General features: G+C 44.9%; 1 protein-coding gene across 1 annotated transcript; it reads right to left on the bottom strand.

Moving 5' to 3' along the window:
* Nucleotides 1–636: 636 nt before the first annotated feature.
* On the bottom strand, nt 637–15831 carry irs2b (insulin receptor substrate 2b). Its single transcript, XM_061691596.1, has 2 exons — nt 12387–15831; nt 637–3153 (listed from the first exon to the last, which is right to left on the bottom strand). The coding sequence occupies exons 1-2, from the start codon at nt 15586–15588 to the stop codon at nt 3149–3151; spliced, it is 3207 nt and encodes a 1068-aa protein (XP_061547580.1). The 5' UTR covers nt 15589–15831; the 3' UTR covers nt 637–3148.
* Between the last annotated feature and the right edge of the window lie 3235 nt (nt 15832–19066).

The raw sequence follows: 19066 nt of genomic DNA, 5'->3' as shown, positions 1-19066 counted from the left end.
CATACTGTACTTCAAGATTAAGACAGAAGGATTTTTTGTTTTGTTTACCAGAAAGTCATCAATGGAAGATGATTTGGAAGTGTTTTATAAGAAAAAACAGAATTTTATTAGAATTTGAAAGAATAGTCATTAGAATTACATAAATAATTCCAAATATTCCCTCAAAACGTGACGAGAAAAAGTCATAATCGCAATGGGGAAAAAAAGGTGTGTAATATTTTTTATAAATGTACAAATTTTGTAGGAATAAAATCCCAATTTTAAGACAAGAAAGAAACCAAATACTCAGACAATTAAGTTCAAATTTCGCAAGAATATCTCATTTTGAGGCGGCCCAGTGGGGACTGGTTAGCACATCTGCCTCACAGTTCTGCAGACCGGGGTTCAAATCCCGGCCCCACCTGTGTGGCGTTTGCATTTCTCCGGGCACTCCGTTTTCCTCCCACATCCCAAAAACATGCACGCTATCTTAACTGAAGACTCTACTTTTTTTTTTTTGCAGTCATTTTAACATTAGAAGCGTAATGTTCCAAAATGTCTTGGCAAAATGAGGAATTGAGATTCAAGAACTATTCATTATTTGATAACTAAGTGAAAGACAAAATAGTAGAAGTAAAATAAACAGGAGCAGGCATCTTTTCTTAAATAATAATATTTATTCCATGTGTCTACAAAGAATCCATACAATCTAAAGCGAAGACGTAAGTTTAAATTATCATCTCTTAGTCGCATCACAATAATATGCAAGTTGTGAAGTATTTACAGTGAGAAAGAAAAAACAAAACAAAAACACAGCAAAGTAAGCTGGGGCCCCCCCAAAAGTAACCTTTTGATGTTTTAATAAAGATACATGAACCAAATGGGCTCCATTAGCAAAATTTCAAATTTGAAGAAAAAACGAGTACAAACTGCAAAATAATAATTAAAAAAAAAACCTTTAAAGGTTTCATAAACAAAGACAGTATTTGTACATTTGGTACATCTTGGTAAGTAAACTCGTTTTCAATGGTGTAAATATTGCATAATTGCCATTTGTACCTACGTGTCAAGAATGAATTCGGTCAAGTATGAATTTCTCGTAAAATTGGCAGAGTTACAGCATTAAAAAAAATTGTGGCATCGTCTTTCACAATACTATCCCATCAGATATTAAATTATTTAAAAAAAAAAAAAAAAAAAAAAAATTTAATCAAAGCCAAACCAGAACTGGTTAGCGTATAACTTAATTAGTGCTTTTGTTGTATCACGCCAACACAAACTATGTACAGTAAAAACAGTTATTCAACTTAAAAGTTGTTTATTGTCGTAACCTCACACTATTTACAGTCTTTCGGTACCAGTGAATCCAGATAAAACAGCAATGACGCTTGTCTTGGTGTGTGTCGTGTTAGTAGTACTAGTAGTAGTAGTTGTAGCTTTAACTCGTTGGGTTTTCACTGTTGTGGTTGTTCGCGGGGATTGTGCGTTCCCAACCTTGGAACGCAGCGTGTACTACATTCAACGCATCCTGTCTTGTTACAATCGAGACAAGTTTGTAAGTGCGATAAATGGCGGCGACGAAATTGACCACGTGGCTCGGCGCCGCAATGAGGCAACAGGTGTGTGTGCGTGTGTGTGTATGTGTGTGTGTGTGCGTGAACGTGTGCGCTGTCCAGTTAAGACCAGGGATGGGCATTTGATTACATTTCATTGATCGACTGTGGAGAAAACGAACAGCCAGTTAACTGATTCTTAAATGACTCCTCTCTGAAAAGGAGAAAAAAAAAAAAAAACACTGAGAATAAACTGAGAATGAAGATGTAATTATTGTGTGGCGCAAATGTCACAAGAATTCAACGTAATTTAGCCAAAATTGATTCGAATTAGTTAACAATAATCATTAGGATTTATTAATCGGATTTAGTTTGCCGAGATTAGATCATGCTGGACTTCTTTAAACTGCAAACAACTTGAGTAACTCAACAGTGCCCCTGCTGGTTGCAGCCAAGTAGCGCACTATTTTGACCCAAAAAAAATAAAAAAATAAATAAATAAAAAAAAGACATTCCAAGACAAATTCCTCACAATCGACCAAATTCTATCACTAAGCCCATCCCTAGTTAAGACGTGTAAAGAAGTTCAAACATTCGTTTTTGTCATGACGTCCTGCAGGCGGCGCAAGTGGGTGGGTGAGCGGGGGCCCACAAGAGAACAGGTCCAAAGTTTTGGGAGGTGCTGAGACTTTGGCTCAGGCAGACCACGGGTGTACCTGGGTGGCGAGTGTAACATCATCGCTCCTCAAAAAATAGCAAGGGTAGAAAATCCCTCCCCTCCCCCGCCTGGCGAATAAATATAGAAATCTTTCATACATCATGTTGTCATAAATGTACCGTGGAAATCTCAGAGTGGCTCATTGTTTGCGGATCGGTTCGGTTGTGAAGAGTTGCTAGGTCCAAACTAAACAGCCCATTAGGGGCCAGAGTAAGGCTTTGGATTGGTGATTCCTTTCTTTAAAAAAAAAAATTAAAATTAAAAATCTGAAAATAAATATTTTATATATATTTATATCAACTATGGGGGTGTTAACCAACCTGTTTTTGTTTGTTTTGCTGAGGTAGGTTTTTTAAGCAAACTTTTTATTTTATTTTTTTAAATATGTACCTAAATGCCATCGTTATTATTTGTAGAAATTCACACATTTGGAAAACTTTTCACCAAACGCATATATCCGTGTTAAATAAATAAATATTTTGTATGCATTCCTTTTTTTTTTTTTTTTTTTTTGCGTGTGTGTGTGTGCATGTGGTCTCCAGGTTTGGTTTGTGTCTTTTCAGGGCAGGCAACCAGTTTAAAGTATAATTAATGGTAACCAAAATAATATCTATCTGACATGATACAGCAACTTGTAGTCATGTTGCAGATAAATAAAATAGTTACCGAGAGTTAATAGTTGGTACAAAAGGTTATTATTATTATTATTTTTTAAGTCATCCAGTCCAGCAGCATCAATGGATGGCGCCTAATCGTTTCGGTGCCGGGGGAAGATTCGGGGGCAAAAGGTCAGGTGTCCGTGTTGCCGTGGCGACTGCCATCCCGGAGACTTCGCAGAGGTGGCGGCGGGGGTCAAAGGACATGCAGGCGGCGGCGGTTGGTTCTGAGCCAGTGGCCTTCATTCTGAAGGAGAGAAGGGGAACAAAAGCACATTATTATTATTATTATTATGTGGAAAGATAATGACATCAGATTTTTCAAGACAAAAAAGGTGGAATCTTAGGAGAGTAATTTTTTTTGTGTAAATAAATATATTTTGTTGTTTTTTTAGGGGGGGGGGGGTGAGTCTAAATTATATTTTGGGAGAAAAAAAATGTTTTACTCCAGTTAAAAAAAAAAAAATGTAAACTCTTTCTTCGGAAATTTTTTTTATCTTACAAGAATATAGTCATATTTTTAATTATAATTTTTGCAAAAAAAGTGAAATTTTGAGTAAAAAGTGCTTACCTTTTGTATAAAAATAAATAAATAAAAGCTATAATCTCATGGGTGTTTTCAGAAAAGACGTGTTCTTACAAGAATAAAGTTGTCATCTTTTTTTCAAAGACTATAGTTGTATTTCCCGGAGAAAACCCACACAGGCACGTGGAGAACATGCAAACTCCACACAGGCGGGCCCGGGATTTGAACTGTGAGGCAGATGTGCTAACCAGTCATCCACTGCGCCGCCCGAAAATATAAATAAAAAAACATATATATATATATATATATATATATATATATATCCATCCAGTTTCTGAGCCGCTTCTCCTCACTAAGGTCTCGGGCGTACTGGAGCCTATCCCAGCTATCATCGGGCAGGAGGTTTACATACATATATATATATATAATCATTTTTTAAAAAGAAATAAAAAAACTGGCAGGAAATATACATAGAAATTAATAATAACAAAATATTTATATAAACAAATAAAATGTATTTTTTAGTGTGAAGCTATAAAGCCAACAATAACATCCTGTCTTGAAATGAACATGACCTAATGATTGCAGTGTGCGGTCAATCTCTCGGAACAGTAACGTTGGCGCTCAAATATTGCAAGGATGTCCTGGCTGGTCCACCCATATTACAGACCACCAAAGTAGGTCACCTGGTGTGAAGGTTCTCCTTATTTCAAGCCAGTGTGCCAGCAACTAAGATGCTATTTCATACTAAGACTGTTACATAGTCTTGCTTTAATGTAAAAGTGTACATTCTGTGCGTGTGGGGCGGGGGGCGGGGGGGGGGGAATTGTATTGGGAAGTCAAATTGATTCCCCACTTTGTTACCAAGTCAGGAATAAGAGCTCTTCAAAGTGTGTTTTCCTCAGTTAGTGGACACGGAAGTGATCAGTGCCTTTAAAACGGAGTGGCATTTAGCAGTCTCACACACACACACAACATAGGTATTTGCACACAGACCAGAGTGACATATTCTTCTTATTTATTCTCATTCATGCAGTCGCCACAGTGTCGCTCTCTGTCCCAGTGGTAAACACTGCTGAACTCTGACCCCCACGCACTTGTTTGTGAGCGTTCATTTGAATGCAGCTATCAAGCAGCAGCGGAAGTGTCAGCCGACAACACACACACGCACACAATCACACAAATACCCGTAGCTCGGCCGGCCGCATTTTTGTCCCCCGCTCGCCGTCCCCCCCCCAGAGGCGAACAAGAGCCGTTTTCACAAAGCTGGATGTGATCGTTCATTCTCTAAAACAAACCTTTCATTCAGGCCAAACTGACCCCCCACCTCCCCACAACACTCCCACTATAAACACACACACACACACACTTTGTTCTCCTGTTTTTGACTCTTAAATTACAAAAAAAAAAAAAAAAAAAAAAAACTTGAAAATCATCTCATCTCTCTTCTTTCAATTGGTGAGTCGTTCTGAGGAAGATGGAGATTTAAATTGGCTGCCCCAACGGTGCCTCCTCATTGTTTGGGTTCATTAGAGGGCCAAAACAAAAACAAAAAAGAGAGAGAGAGAGAGGCAAGTAGAAAGCGTTTCAGGGAGCGGTGGAAAAACCACAGTAACAGAATCAACCTGACTGAGAGGAGCGGGAATGCAGTGAGGTCATGGGACCACCGGCCTATAACAATCTGTGTGTGTATTTGTGAGTCCGTGCGCGTGGGATGGTCCAGACAGTAGCCTGTCGAGGCAAACACTCGGGTGAGAATGACTGAGATGTGCCGGGAAAATGAATCACTGGGAGCGGAGATTAATAACGCGCTACAGAGGAGACCGATAAATAAATGTCTCAGCTCAGACAACAGCAGCGTGTGGTACTGAAAGAAGGGGATAGTAGTCGATCAAGGAATGAACCCGATGGCTACCAAACCCCCGTCCTCTTTTTGGGGGGAGGGTTCACAGATAAACACACCCCTGTCACTGTTTTACCCCCTCCCTGTCCCTTCCGCAACCATTACCCCCACCCACCCTCACTGACTGTTCATTATTTATTTAGCTCGCAGGCTAAATTTAGCCTGGCTCCATTCAGGGCTAGGACACTGGGACACTGGGGCGTTATTAGCTGCCGGGTCTCTTGCGAAGTAAACATGTCCACTTTGGTCTCCTCCGCTCACCGTATCTCATATGTCACTACAGTAAGAAATAGGATAGCGAACAACAAGAAAATTAATGAAAAAAAAAAATGCAATTTCCATTGGGAGAAAAAGTACCTAGTCCTTCGTATTTTGCACATTTGAAATGTTTCACGTAAAAACAAGTAGTCAAAAGAATTAATAGCAATTGCATGTCATCTGACGTAAAAATGTAAATGAGTTCATTTTCATAGGTTAAAAATGGTTAAAATTGACAAATTTAAATTAATCCCTGTTTACGGAGAGATTACACACGTAATATGCATGCCAAGCCAGTAGGTGGCAATATCACTTCCTCATGGGTCTGACCCGAAGTCATTTTTTCTAGTTTGCAGTTTAAAATACAGTTCATCTTTTGTGACACCAGCCTGGAATTTTTCTGACACGCCTTGTATGGATGGATTTTGAACTATTATAAAAATTGGACACTCCTGAACAAATCCGATAAAGGTGTCATCTTAAAAAAATCATCTTGGAGACATACTTTAAGTTTGCGTTTTCAGAATCCAAAATGTCTGCAAACAACACCTAAAGTGAAAAAGCAAAAGTGATGTCAGGGCTTCTCTCTGAGACATGAGCAGGCTGGGATATGTCGTGTTTACATTCCAGCCTACCGCTGGCTGGCTCCTCCCTTATCTATCGCAGAGCTCCACCACGCAAACACCGACTGCCTCGTGTCCTTTGACCTCCCACGCCTCGGGCCTGTCCGACGCACAACACAAAAACAAATCAAGCTCGCTCACCTCAACCTTTGCTAGTGGCATGAACACAACCTCCAATCACAGGTTCCCCTTGCAAAGTCTTCCGCACATTCCGAATGATAGTTGAAGATATTTTTTTTAAATGAGGGAAACTCCCATTATTGTATCTAGTGTTGTCATACTGCCTAATTTAAACAAGCATACACAACATTTAAGCACCCTCCAAAGGAATCACAACTAGCTTTCCTATGCATGAAAAATACATAAACCAAATAAAAGTTAGCTACTCTATAGCAACCAGAAGCAATTTCTTGCCCAAATCGTTTTTTCCATGCCAATGCTGTATTGAGCACAATAATGCTGATATGATGTTGTACTTGTTTTGACAGCAAATTAGTCGCGCCTCTGCTGGCTGCAGCCAAGTAGTGCACTCCATTTGAACTCAGCTGCCAGTCAATCACATTGTGTGCTGCATAAAAGTCAGCTGTGTGAATGTGATGTTGCAGGTATCAAATAGTTTTACAATTGCGTATTCTACCAAATAATCTGATAATAATTGATTTTGGATGATTAAACATAACTTGCCCATATGAGGTGCAGATATTATTTTTGTCAGCTTGGGGTCACGATCCCCATGTTCCACTATAGCATCTGTAACGTTGAGTGTGTATGGCTTTAAAAGGCGGGGCGTTTTCAGATCAGCGAATAAGAGTTGGCTGGCTGTTAACTGACTAACCCATTAGCCAATCGGCGTGTTGAGTGACTCGGCATGAGTTGCGGCCATCGGCAATTCATGTACGAATGCCATTATTACATCTTTGTTTTCTTACCGTTTGTTTAATAAAGTGATTGAACGTGCACTAGTGGCTGTGTCTAGCCTTGACCACAGGGGGAGGGGGCATTCCAATGTGTTCTTTTACTAGTGATTGTAGGCTGTGCTAAATTAGCGAACATTTATACTTGTGTTGGCGATAGTGCATTGTGTACCACGATAGCACATCAACAATCTTCCTTAAGTGCGGAACGATGCCTAGTTTTGGTCATTCTGATCCCACGTTTTGGACATTCTCTGTCTTTTAAAAACTCTTTCCCTCTGGCTCGTTGCAATCGTGCCAACTTGTTTCCACTCTAACTATGTCTAACAAGCACAAGAATAAGAAAAAGTTTATCCTGGGTCTTATTTTCAGCATAAAATGGTCATCAGAAAAGGCTGAGCAGCTGACATGCTCGCATCACACACCAGCTCGAGACAAAACAAGCCACTCAACAATGTTTAATCCCGAAGTGAACGTAAGCCTTCTTACCTCCGAGCTAAATTGGGGATAGGTTGACTTTGTTTTTATCCGTGACTGGAACATCCCGCCCTAGTGTACTCTCAAGAGTTATGTATCACATTCACTGTGACTGCGCAAAACTGTACGGGAGGGGTGTACGGGACAGGTGAGGGCAAGAAACAAAGTGTTCCTTTCCTCTGTTGTGTGTCATCAAATAGTCACGTTTGGCTGACTTCAAAAAGTGCACTTTGTAAATCTGTAACTTTGTCATTAAAAAAAAAAAAATGTTTTAAATGCATGGGAAAATTAGCAGTGAGTGGTCAGGTGAAATTTAAACAAATAAAAAATATAAAAAACTAAGCCAGAGCTGCCTGTAAATGTTTTTGGAGACTGGTGATGACAACAACAGCCTCTAATCAAGTATGATTAGCTTTAGTAGCTAAAACGGGTCTTTAGGAGATCCTCTGCGGCCTATGGTGCAAGAAGCCAAAATCAGCAGCAGTCCACAGAGGTATGGAAAACAACAGAAAATACACACCGATGCCAAATAAAGCGTGTGTGTGTCAGCTAAGGAGGGGGCCAGGGAGGGTGGTTGTGGGGGTAGGGGTAGGTTGCATCACATGATTTCTGCAAAACAGAAAGCGATGCCTGGAGAGAAGGAGGCGGAGATCGGGGGGGTGGGGGGTGTAAGGCTTCTTGAACACACCCTCATGCCCCCCACCCCACCTTCTCCCTGTTGTTGTGGCAGATGGTGGCCAGTCATTAGCGTATTGTCACTCTCCTCCTAAAAGCGCCAGATAACCAGTGAGTGCTGCTTGGCGGGGCAGGTGCAAATACTCCTGACTGAATCTACCCCGCCACCACGCACACACGGCCCTCTCTCAACCATCTGCTGGCGGCTGCGCATATCCAGACAGGAAGACGCACAAAGTGGAACGGTGTGTGCGTTGGGCTGCTAAATTCGGCAAGGCATGGAGGGAGTGAGTCAGATTCTCCCCTAAATGCAACCATGCAAGACGGCTGTTATAACAGGGGGGGGGTTGAAATAGATAAAAGGTGGCCTAATAAGAAATATAGTCAAAGTAATCCACACGCTTCCATGATGTGGCTTGCTGCATTTCGCTGTAGTTCAAAGGTCACTAAGGTGACATTGCAGCAGGGTCGGCAGGCGCGCCCTTGAAGGCTAAACAAGTGGAGCTGCAGCACCAAAACAACTCACCAATCAACTCCCTAGCCCATTAAAAGTGAGCCACTGACCGCAGAAAGGAGAAAGTCCATATATAGAGATATAGAATGCACTCCCTCCTCATATTCATTCACGTGTGTGTTGAATTTTAGAGCAGCAACTGCCTCGCGCACCCCCTCCTCGCCCCGAGCTCTCCCTTCCTCCTGTCCTCTAACCCCACAGGGTGACTGCAAATGCCAAATGAGGACACGGGATTTAAGTTCCTCGCATTTCAAACTGCAGGACTGAAGGGAATGTAAACTATGGGCTCAGACGGTGATAACAAGAAAATGTGGTAAAGCTTGCGGAAGGCGACGCCTCATCTCTTCCTTGATCGCTAGGAAGCATGTGTTTATTCATTTGGAAGGCGTAGTGGTAAAAGAAATGCAAGAAGTTGGAAGTAGCAGTGACTGGTCTTTATCGGTTTACATGACAATGATCTAGTAAAATGTTTTTTTCCCCTTTGCGATTTTGATTTTGTAGCTTGACGTACAGACGACATTATCTAAAAATGATCGCCTAATCAATGCATGCCAAACCTGTAGGTGGCGATGAGGTACAATTCAAAATGTTCTAAACATCTTTAAGGTGCAAATAGCGATGTTAAGATGATAACGTTTCAAGTGATCTGAAATGAATCTTACAAGTGGATTTAAAAACTACCTTAATTTCTCGAGTATAAATGCGCATTTTTTTCCCCAAAAATTGCCAAAAGTTAATAGTGTGCATTATAAATGGTTATAGGGGCAAATGGAAAAAAAACTTTCACATGTGATAAATGTATGCCACCATCGAGTGGTTATGAAAAAGCTGTACACTTTCATTCCAAAATGCCACCGCCACCTAGTGGTTATAAAAAAGGTGTAGCCTACACTTTCATTCCAATATGACAGGGGTACGTACGTATGACTGCATATATGTACAACCCTTTACTGCTCAAAAGTGTTCTCTGTCAATTGACTGTCGGTTGTCGTACGAGAGCGGCTCCAACTACCGCAGACAAATTCCTGGTGTGTTTTTTGGACATACTTGGCAAATAACAATGATTCTGATAAGAACAAGTGTGAACAAGTGCATGAGAAAATAGTCGAACAGTTTAAGGACAATGTTCCTCAACGTACAATTGCAAGGAATTTAGGGATTTCATCATCTACGGTCCATAATATCATCAAAAGGTTGAGAGAATCTGGAGAAATCACTGCACGTAAGCGGCAAGGCCGAAAACCAACATTGAATACCTCTGACCTTCGATGCCTCAGGTGGCACTGCATCAAAAACCAACATCAACGTGTAAAGGATATCACCACATGGGCTCAAGAACACTTCAGAAAACCAATGTCAGTAAATACAGTTCGGTGCTACATCCGTAAGTGCAACTTGAAACTCTACTATGCAAAGCAAAAAACATTTATCAACAACACCCAGAAACGCCGACGGCTTCTCTGGGCCTAAGCTCATCTCAGATGGACTGATGCAAAGTGGAAAAGTGTTCTGTGTGCCGACGAATCCACATTTCAAATTGTTTTTGGAAATTGTGGACGTCATGTCCTCCGGGCCAAAGAGGAAAAGAACCATCTGGACTGTTATGGACGCAAAGTTCAAAAGCCAGCATCTGTGATGGTATGGGGCTGTGTTAGTGCCAATAGCATTTGGTAACTTACACATCTGTGAAGGCACCATTCATGCTGAAAGGTACATACAGGTTTTGGAGAACTTATCCTCACACAGGTTGCCGGTGTGCTGGAGCCTATCCCAGCTATCTTCGGGCGAAAGGCGGGGTACACCCTGAACTTGGTCGACAGCCGATCGCAGGGCACATAGAAACAAACAACGATTAGCACTCACAGTCACACCTACGGGCAATTTAGAGTCTTCAATTAATGCATGTTTTTGGGATGAGAGAGGAAACCGGAGTGCACGGAGAAAACCCACACAAGCACGGGAAGAACATGCAAACTCCACACAGGCGGGGCCGGGATTTGAACCCCGGTCCTCAGAACTGTGAAGCAGCTGTGTCGTCCACCGTGCAGCTGGGGTGCGCATTATACACGACAAATTACAGTAATAGAATAATACATTTTTACAAAGCAGCCATGTTTATGTTGACATAGCGATTACCTCTGGTTGTGTTCACAGGCCGTCAGGAAATATTCATGGTCAAACCGCATATGTTCATACAATCAGTAAGAGCCATTGCATGTTTGTGAAGTTGTTTTGTAGTGAAAAATTATATACATCCCCATCCCCCCTCAGTCTTCCATCCTGCCGAACAAGTGAGCATTCACCTCTCCCAGGAACCTTTGCACACTGCCCCGCATTCCAGCCCTGAAACCCAGTACCTGACAATTGATAAACAACTGACTCACTTGTTTTTCTGGGGAACCCAATGACTTGCAGAGTGCCGCAAGAAGCATCAGACCTGGCACAGAGACTAAAAGACAGACTAGATAAGAGACTACTAGCTCAGTTGTGAAAGCACAAACAACAGCAATTAACAAGACTTCGCAAGCATCCTGCCCCGGATTGTCTTTTCGGACAACAGTGACTTCTGACGTGCCGCTGTTAGGTCACCTATCCATGTAAATAAACCCTGCCTTTGAGAGTTGCATGAAAAGCCAGTGATGCAACAGCACACAGAATGAGGTGAAAGGTGATATTTTGATGGCAACTGTTCTTTCCCGAAAAGATGACCCATCAACAGTGTAGTATAACCACAATAGAGCTAAATAGAGGACGAATAAACCTGCTTTACAATGAGGCATAAAATGCAGCTTCTTTGCTGGTGTTGTTACTTTAATTCAGCCTGAGTAGCGATACATGCGTCACTAGTACAGATGAAACACTTACGCGGTCTTAAACTACACCTCATGACCTTAAACGACAGCCAACTGGAATATAGAAACAGTCTGAAGCATGAATGATGATATTATCGGTGTTAAGAATGGTAAGGGTCACTCGAGACAGATTTTTGTGTTTAATCATCACAACTTGGTATCCATGCAGCCCAAAGGAGATGAAAGGCTGAGCAAACAGCTCTCCTTCACGTCACGCTCCTGTGAAATTTTTCGTTTGTGTCATGGGCGTGACGAGGGGGTGACTAGGGGGTGACTAATCCTATCTAAACATTGCCGCCTTCACATCACAGCAATGTTTTGAACAACTTTCCTCGGTCGCTGACACATAAAACTGCACAAAGTTGGGGCTTGTGTGTGTGAGACCACAGTTGATATGATACGCTGTCCAATGTTGTTTTGCCCTCGTTTCGTTACGTAACAATGTAGGTTGCTATGTTGTTGAGCAGCAAAAAATACATTCTGATTACCAGCTTTGAGCTTATAGTCGGTGTAGCGAGTCCAGTGACTCTGAGGCGGGCTTGCAGGCAGGAACACTGCGCTCTCACAATTTTTCACAACTTGGGAATGAAAATGAGCCGAGCGCTGCTTAGCAACCAGGAGCCAATCTGCAGAGTACACAGAAGCACTACGACAGATCCTGCTCCAGTAATGATACCACTCCCTTCATGAATGAAAGCCTCCTGAATGAATGTGTGTACAACATGTTGTGGCACTCACCTTTCACAACGGCGGCAGTAGTCTCCTTGAAGCCAAGGCTGGCATAGGGGCTGGAGTTGAAGCCATTCATACCACCCTTGCATCCACAAGCGGTTTTGAATCTCAGGAGTCCATCGCAGCCCCCTAACCGGCACCCTCCGAGGGTACCCTCCATCAAGTTTAAGGCAATGTAGTTGAGTCCATTCTGATAGCCCGCAGATGTCTCTCTGCACATGGGGGTGCTGCCGCCATAGTCCTCGTCCGGTCCCTCCGAGCCCCGCAAGCCGTGGGATACGTTCTCCACCGAGGCCGAGCTGTGGCGCTTGGTGTCGTGGGCAAAGGACGGGCACACAGGTGTGACGGTGGTGGTGGAAGAGAAGGTCTCGGAGCTGTGTCGCCGACGTCCTTGAGGGTCAGCACGAATGACTTTCGCCCCCCTATGTGGATCTGCAAGGGGGACATTCAGCGAGGGTCCCCCAAGGAGAAAAGAATCCACTGGCGCCGCTGGTACCCCGTCCGACACAAGGCTGCTGTCAAGACTCAGTCTCTGAACACAGGCGGTGGGGCTGGTGGGGAGAGGGGCAGCATCGGTGGTGCTGAGAGGACCGAACGTCATCTCAGTGTAGTCGTCCTTGACTGCAGCTGGCTGAATCAAGTGATGCTGGAGAGGATATTCGTCCACCACCCCTCTCACCCCTGCCTGTCCCTCTGTGCCTTTGCCTTCCTCCTGCTGGTCAAAACTTCCTCCAGGGGGGGAAACCACAGTTTTAGGCGAGGCGAGGTTCACATTAACATAGTCAGAGAGTGGTGGAGATCCCTTTTCTGCGCACTTTGAACCTTCGGCCGATGCCACCGTGTCACTGGAAGGGCTGCTGAAGTCGAAGTTGATATACTCCCCGGGACTGCGTGGCTCAGAGGGCAGCGGGTGTTCACTCATACATGGTAAGGTTCTGAGGGAATCTAAAGCTAGGCGGGTGGGGCGACACGCCCGACTCCTGTGCGCCAGCCCTCCGTCACTCCGAGCCCCTCTGGGAGGAGTGGGGGCAGATGAAGGGGTGCCCGGTGTCACAGAGTCTTCCGAAGAGACAGGACAGTTGTTGGACTCCTCCTCTATCCGCTGTCTCTGTAAACACATCACCACGTACTGGTCTGTGTCACTTGAGCCACTGCGCTGCAATTGGCCTTTAAGCGAATGTGGCAGCGTGCTGTAAGTATAAGGCTGTCTGTGTTGTTGCTCTCCTCCGGAAGAACTAAGGATGTGTTCTCGGGGTGTGAAGGTCAACAGATGGTCAACAGGAGACATGTTCAGGTACTCTCCATTGGTGAGCTTTCCGTCAATGCTCTCCATTGACATTTTGATTCCGCACCACATGCGCATGTAGCCGTTGTCCTCGAGGGAAACGCTGCCTGGGGAGTCCGTGTGCGGGGCCAGCCCCGCTGCAGTGGAAGGGTGTGATCTGGGATTGATGATCTGCTTGGGAGCAGAGACACACATGGGGCTCATAGGCATGTAGGGATCATTCTTAGCTCCTGATGTGTGAGGTGCCACGCCTGGCATCATAGGCATGTAACCACTGTCGCCCTGGAGACAGTTCAAACCCACCTGGACATCCCTGTACTCGTCTGGATAGGTTCCTTTAGGGGAGGCTGTGAGACACCTGCGAGAAGACTGGCTTCCACTGGTGTAAGTGGCCCTCATTAGAGTGTACTCGTCGAGGGAGGCCGAAGACACTTGCGGGAGACACCTCTGCTGGCGGGGGGTGGTCAGAGAGTACGTGCGCTTTCGATAAGCCTTGTCCAACTCGGGTAACCACCGATAGCCGTTCTGGTTCTGTTGTTCCATCACCATGTAGCCGTCTAGCCTGCTGCCATCCCGGGAAGGAGGAGTGTCCGCTCGGAGAGACTCCGGGGTGTTGGTACCGTACGTGAGAGGCAGCCGGAGGTCCCGCGTGTCCGCGGGGCTCGTGCCGTACTCTTCGCAGGATATGAAACCGGCGTCGCTCGGGGAGCCCGAGAAGGAGGCACTACAGCTGGAGGGACGAGGAGCGCCGCTATCTGGACACGAGGACAGGCTGACGAGACTGGGGGCGGCCATCGGCGGGGAATGAGACAGAGGCATGGACATGGACTTACTGTGCTGCAAGGAGGAGGATTCGAACGTCCGACACGGACGTGCGGTGATGGTGTGAGACCTACTCAGGAGGGTGCGGTGAACCCCGGGGCTGAGGGGGCTCCCATTCACCGACATAGGGCGTGTCATGGTGCCGTCGCCCTCGCTCGCCGTGCGTATCCGACAGGACGAGACTTTACCCACAGGTGAGGTCGTAGCCACGCTGTCGGTGCGCGACCTCCGGAGCAGACCGGTCTGGCTCGGAGGAAGGTGGTTCAGGTGGCGCCTCGTGGGCACGGAGATGGGGTTGGTACCCGACGACTGGCTTTTGCTGCGGGGGCGGAATTCCGACAGCTCCTTCATTGCTTTCATGGCTTCCAGGATGGTTTCATGGATGTTCTGCGCTACAACAGAGTCGTCGCATTGCATCCAAAGCTCGCCGGGTCCCGTGGCTGCCGAGCGACCCACCTCGATGAAGAAGAAGCTGTCAGAGTGGCCGCACCTCCGGATGTTCATCAGCTGCAAAATGACCGACGCCACCTCCGTGTTGAGTTTGATGAAACTGATAGTCCGAGTGGATAGGCAGAGTCTGTAGACGCCGGTTAAATTGCGGCTCTGCCCCAACCCTTTGGACTTCATGTTGACCTGCCATACCTCCTTGTAGGCGGCGCTGACCGGCGCGATCACGCCGTAGCTCGCCTCGTCGAAGCCCACCAGCGAGGACGCGGAGTTGGACGCCGACCCGTTGAACACTCTCCCGTCCGCGATTAAATCCGTCAGCATCCGGTACCAGCCCTCCTGTTCGCCCTCGCTTTCGGCGGCCACGGCAAAGTACTCGTCCTTGGTGTACAGCGCGATGAGATATTTGTGTTTGGCGTCCGCTCGCTTGTTGACGTTCAGGCAGCAGTCCAGCGGGACGACCCTCTTGGCGGCAGACTTGCTCCTCCATTTCTTCTCACTCTCGTAGTACTCCAGCCGGGCAGGGCAGCCCTCGCCGGGCTCCCTCAGCACGAAATATCGCTTGTGTCCGTGTTTGTGCTTCCTCAGGTAGCCGCACTTCTTCACGCCGGCGGCCGGTGGTTGGGGTCCGGCGTCGCTCGGCGGACTCGCCATTCTACTCTTCAAACACTTACGGGGAGGAAGACGACGAAGGGAGGACACGCGACGCGAGTTTTCCTCTCTCTTTCTTTCTTTCCTTCTTTTTTCTTTTTTATTTTTTTTATTTTTTTGTTACGCTTCAGTCGTCCTCTTGCTTCCCCCGCGGCTGAGCGATAAATAACACATGTCTGCTGCTGCTGCTGCTGCTAGTGCTGGTGCTGGTGTCCGGACTGGGGAGGGGAAACAACATGTGACCATTTACACACTCAAAGAAAGAAGAGTAGGAGGGGGGGGGGGAGGGGGGGAGGAGGGAAGAGAAGGGAAGGGAGGGGAAGGGGGTGGTTGGTAGTTGGGGGAGTACGCACGCAGTCAGTGGGCGGGGCCCACTCAGCTCATTGGGCTCATTGGTGGATCGAGCGTGAATGCAAGAGGGGAGGAAAGCCTCCTACTACCGTCACTCTGCCCCCTTCCGACCCGTTTGAGCCTCGTCAGGGATCCGTGGTTTTATTTATAGCAGAGCCAGCTTTTGGCTGCACCGATACAGCCTCCATTTTGCGTCACAGAGCACTTTAATCACTTCAAATCAGCCTCACTCTTTTAGTTTTATAAACATCCCTATCCGTCTTATCTATCTATCTATCTATCTATCTATCTATCTATCTATCTATCTATCTAATTAATCAGTGTAGCTATAGGTCCGATAGGTTTCGACATTGTGGTGGTGGTGGTGGGGTGGGGGGGGGGGGGGGGGGGGGGGTGCGTACTTATAAAAGAAAAATGAAAAAAATTACACCAATAATTATTGTCAGATTTGTTACCCCAAAATCCAATTGGTGGAGGGGGGGGGGGGCATTTTTCATATTTTTTCAAGACAATAAAACTTCGACATTAATACATAATACCAAATGATTTTGGGGGGCTAGCTTCAGGCCTAGCGTATCATCTTTTTTGACTCTCATGGTTAAATAAGTTAACCAAAATATTATGCACAGCTCTCATTAAGATGCACTAGAGTTCGCTACTGCAAATTACAACCACAATAATAAACGTAAAGTTATATGAATGAACTCAATCAAATATTGACATTATTCTCTTTGTAAAGACAGATTATATTGGTTCCCCATTTTCACGTTAGAAACCTCAGTTTGTCTGTGGAGCGGAGGCATATTCCAAATATGGTTGTGTGTGTAAAAAAAAAAAACAATAAATAAAAAAAATAATGTCAGGAATATCCATGCGTCAGAGGCTGGCAGTGTGCGTACAGAGGAAGTGCAAGCGCCAACTGGGTACCCAGACATGTTTGGGATGAAGATGAGGATGGAGTGAAAATGCAAACTTGCTGGCGGAAAGAGACAAGAAATAAATCTGAATAAAAGATGCTGCTTTAGTGACATGTTTTTTTTTTTTTTAAATAATCGCATGTAATTAAGATGTTGCAAAAAAACGACCCCCACCCGTTTCCAATGCAGCCCAGCCCCCCATGAATATACTCCCCATTATATTCCAATTTTTCTTCCGACGCCGCATTGCTGGCTCAGCACCAAATGATGCCTTTCTTTTCATTTTCAGAGGCAAGGTCGATTATCATGCCTGCTGCTGGTCAATTGTGCCACCAAGAAGCAATGATTTGACTTTGACGCCACCATTGGAAAGGAACCAAGCCGAGGTTTAGTTTACAGTACACACAGAGTACACAATATTAGCTACTTTTGCACAATGGAAGGACAGTTTTCTATTGTATCTTACAATTAGGTCAAGAAGAATTTGAACATTGGTGCTGGCTTAAATGACCCCTAGATGGCGCCCCCCCCAGGCGATCATCTTTCACTGAAAACAATTGGTGTTACCTCTTTGCTTAGTAAATCCAATCATCAACGGGGTGAAGGGGCTGAGGCCGGTTTGCTGATGAAAAGGTTTCACAGTTCAAAACCGGTGAAAATCCTACCATTTCTATCGTACTTGTCGTCATTAGGTTTGCAGGTTATAGCCGGATAGTATTCCCAGATGACTTCCCGCGAGAGGCGGGGTACGCCTCGGGCTAGATGCCAGCCAATCGCAGGGCCCATTTAGGCAAACAGCTATCCACGCCGGCATTCACACCTACCATGTGGAAAATAGCGTCTTCAATGAACCTTGCACGCGTGTTTTCGAAATGCCGAAGGAAGTCGGAGCATGCGGCGAAAACCCACGCGAGCGCACAGAGAATAAAGAAACTCCTCACAGGAAGGCCAGAAGCAAGTTTTGAATCCGCAACCTCAGAACTGCAAGGCAGACATGCACCATCTATCAATACCAAAATATGAGTAACACCTCCCAGTATGCTGCAATGATCTATTAGCTCTCATTAGACTGTGTAGGCTGTTCCGAACGAAGCGTCCTGCGAGTGTACTTCTCATCCAGTGTCGTTCATGGGACAACTTGTGTTTTCTACACTTGTGTTTGCAACATTTGAGACCGTGTTCATCTCAGCCTAAGTGCCATGGAGGCACATTTGGTATAAATAGATGTAGTGCTCCGATATCTCGCTGTTGAATTAGCAGGGTTCCCTCCCTACCGTCAGTTCATTTTGGGTCACCAGCACGACCATGCGACCATTCACTCAGAAGAAACAACAGGCAGCTCGCAAATATTATTACACTTGTTTTGGTTTATTAACAAAATACAGTAGAACCGCACTGCATCATACTCAGAGCTGTCAGAGACATTGAGACCCTCTCATGTAGTTAAGGTCACTAAAGTCTAAGCCTGGGATAGTAAATTGATTGAAATGATTTGGTCCCTGTCAGAATCACCTTGCATGATACCGCGACCCGATGTTTGCGAGATAAGCACATAACGATCTGGAGGCAGGTGGCTTGAATTCAAAGCAGTGGCAATGACAATATCTTTTTTTTTTTTTTTTTTGCATACTCTACGAACCATGAGAAATGCAAATCAGCTCTCCATAAAGTAGCAATAGCGTGGGACTCTGGTGCGCCAGAAAACCCCAATACGAACGAGACGAGCCCTCGCCCTTAGATCACAATATGAATATGTTTCATTCTTCCGGTGTACAGTACACAGCATGGCGCAGTTAATTAAAGGGAAGGCCGCATCCGATTTACATGCTTGGACCGGTCATCCCCCGACTCTGAAGCCATTTGGGTCTTTCCAGATTAATAATTTAGGGAAACGCGTAGAAACTGTCTGACATGACTGCGAGGCATCAAAGGACTTTCATCAATTTCCTGTCTACAGAGGAAACTGATTATATAGATTATATATTTGGTTTGATTTGACCTGATTCTATTTCGTTCGATTCAGTTCAATGAAATTAAAATGTTCATATATTAAACAAAAAACAAAAAAGACAATTTGGTTACATTGCAATAAAAAAACATTTGGGCCATTAATACAATTGAAATATTTGAAGTTGTATTTATTTATCTAAAGAAGGGTTGTTTGATTGTTTGATTTTATACAAAAAAATGTTCAACTTTATTAGATTACCTTT

The sequence above is a fragment of the Phycodurus eques genome, chromosome 12, assembly GCF_024500275.1.
Source record: "Phycodurus eques isolate BA_2022a chromosome 12, UOR_Pequ_1.1, whole genome shotgun sequence".
In the NCBI taxonomy this organism is placed as follows: Eukaryota; Metazoa; Chordata; class Actinopteri; order Syngnathiformes; family Syngnathidae; genus Phycodurus; species Phycodurus eques.
The sequence above is the reverse complement of the archived record's forward strand: the minus strand, read 5'-3'. Positions and strand labels throughout refer to the sequence as shown.

Bases quoted from the DNA above. Each gene is read 5' to 3' on its own strand.
- irs2b (XM_061691596.1), bottom strand. From the start codon at position 15,588: ATGGCGAGTCCGCCGAGCGACGCCGGACCCCAACCACCGGCCGCCGGC.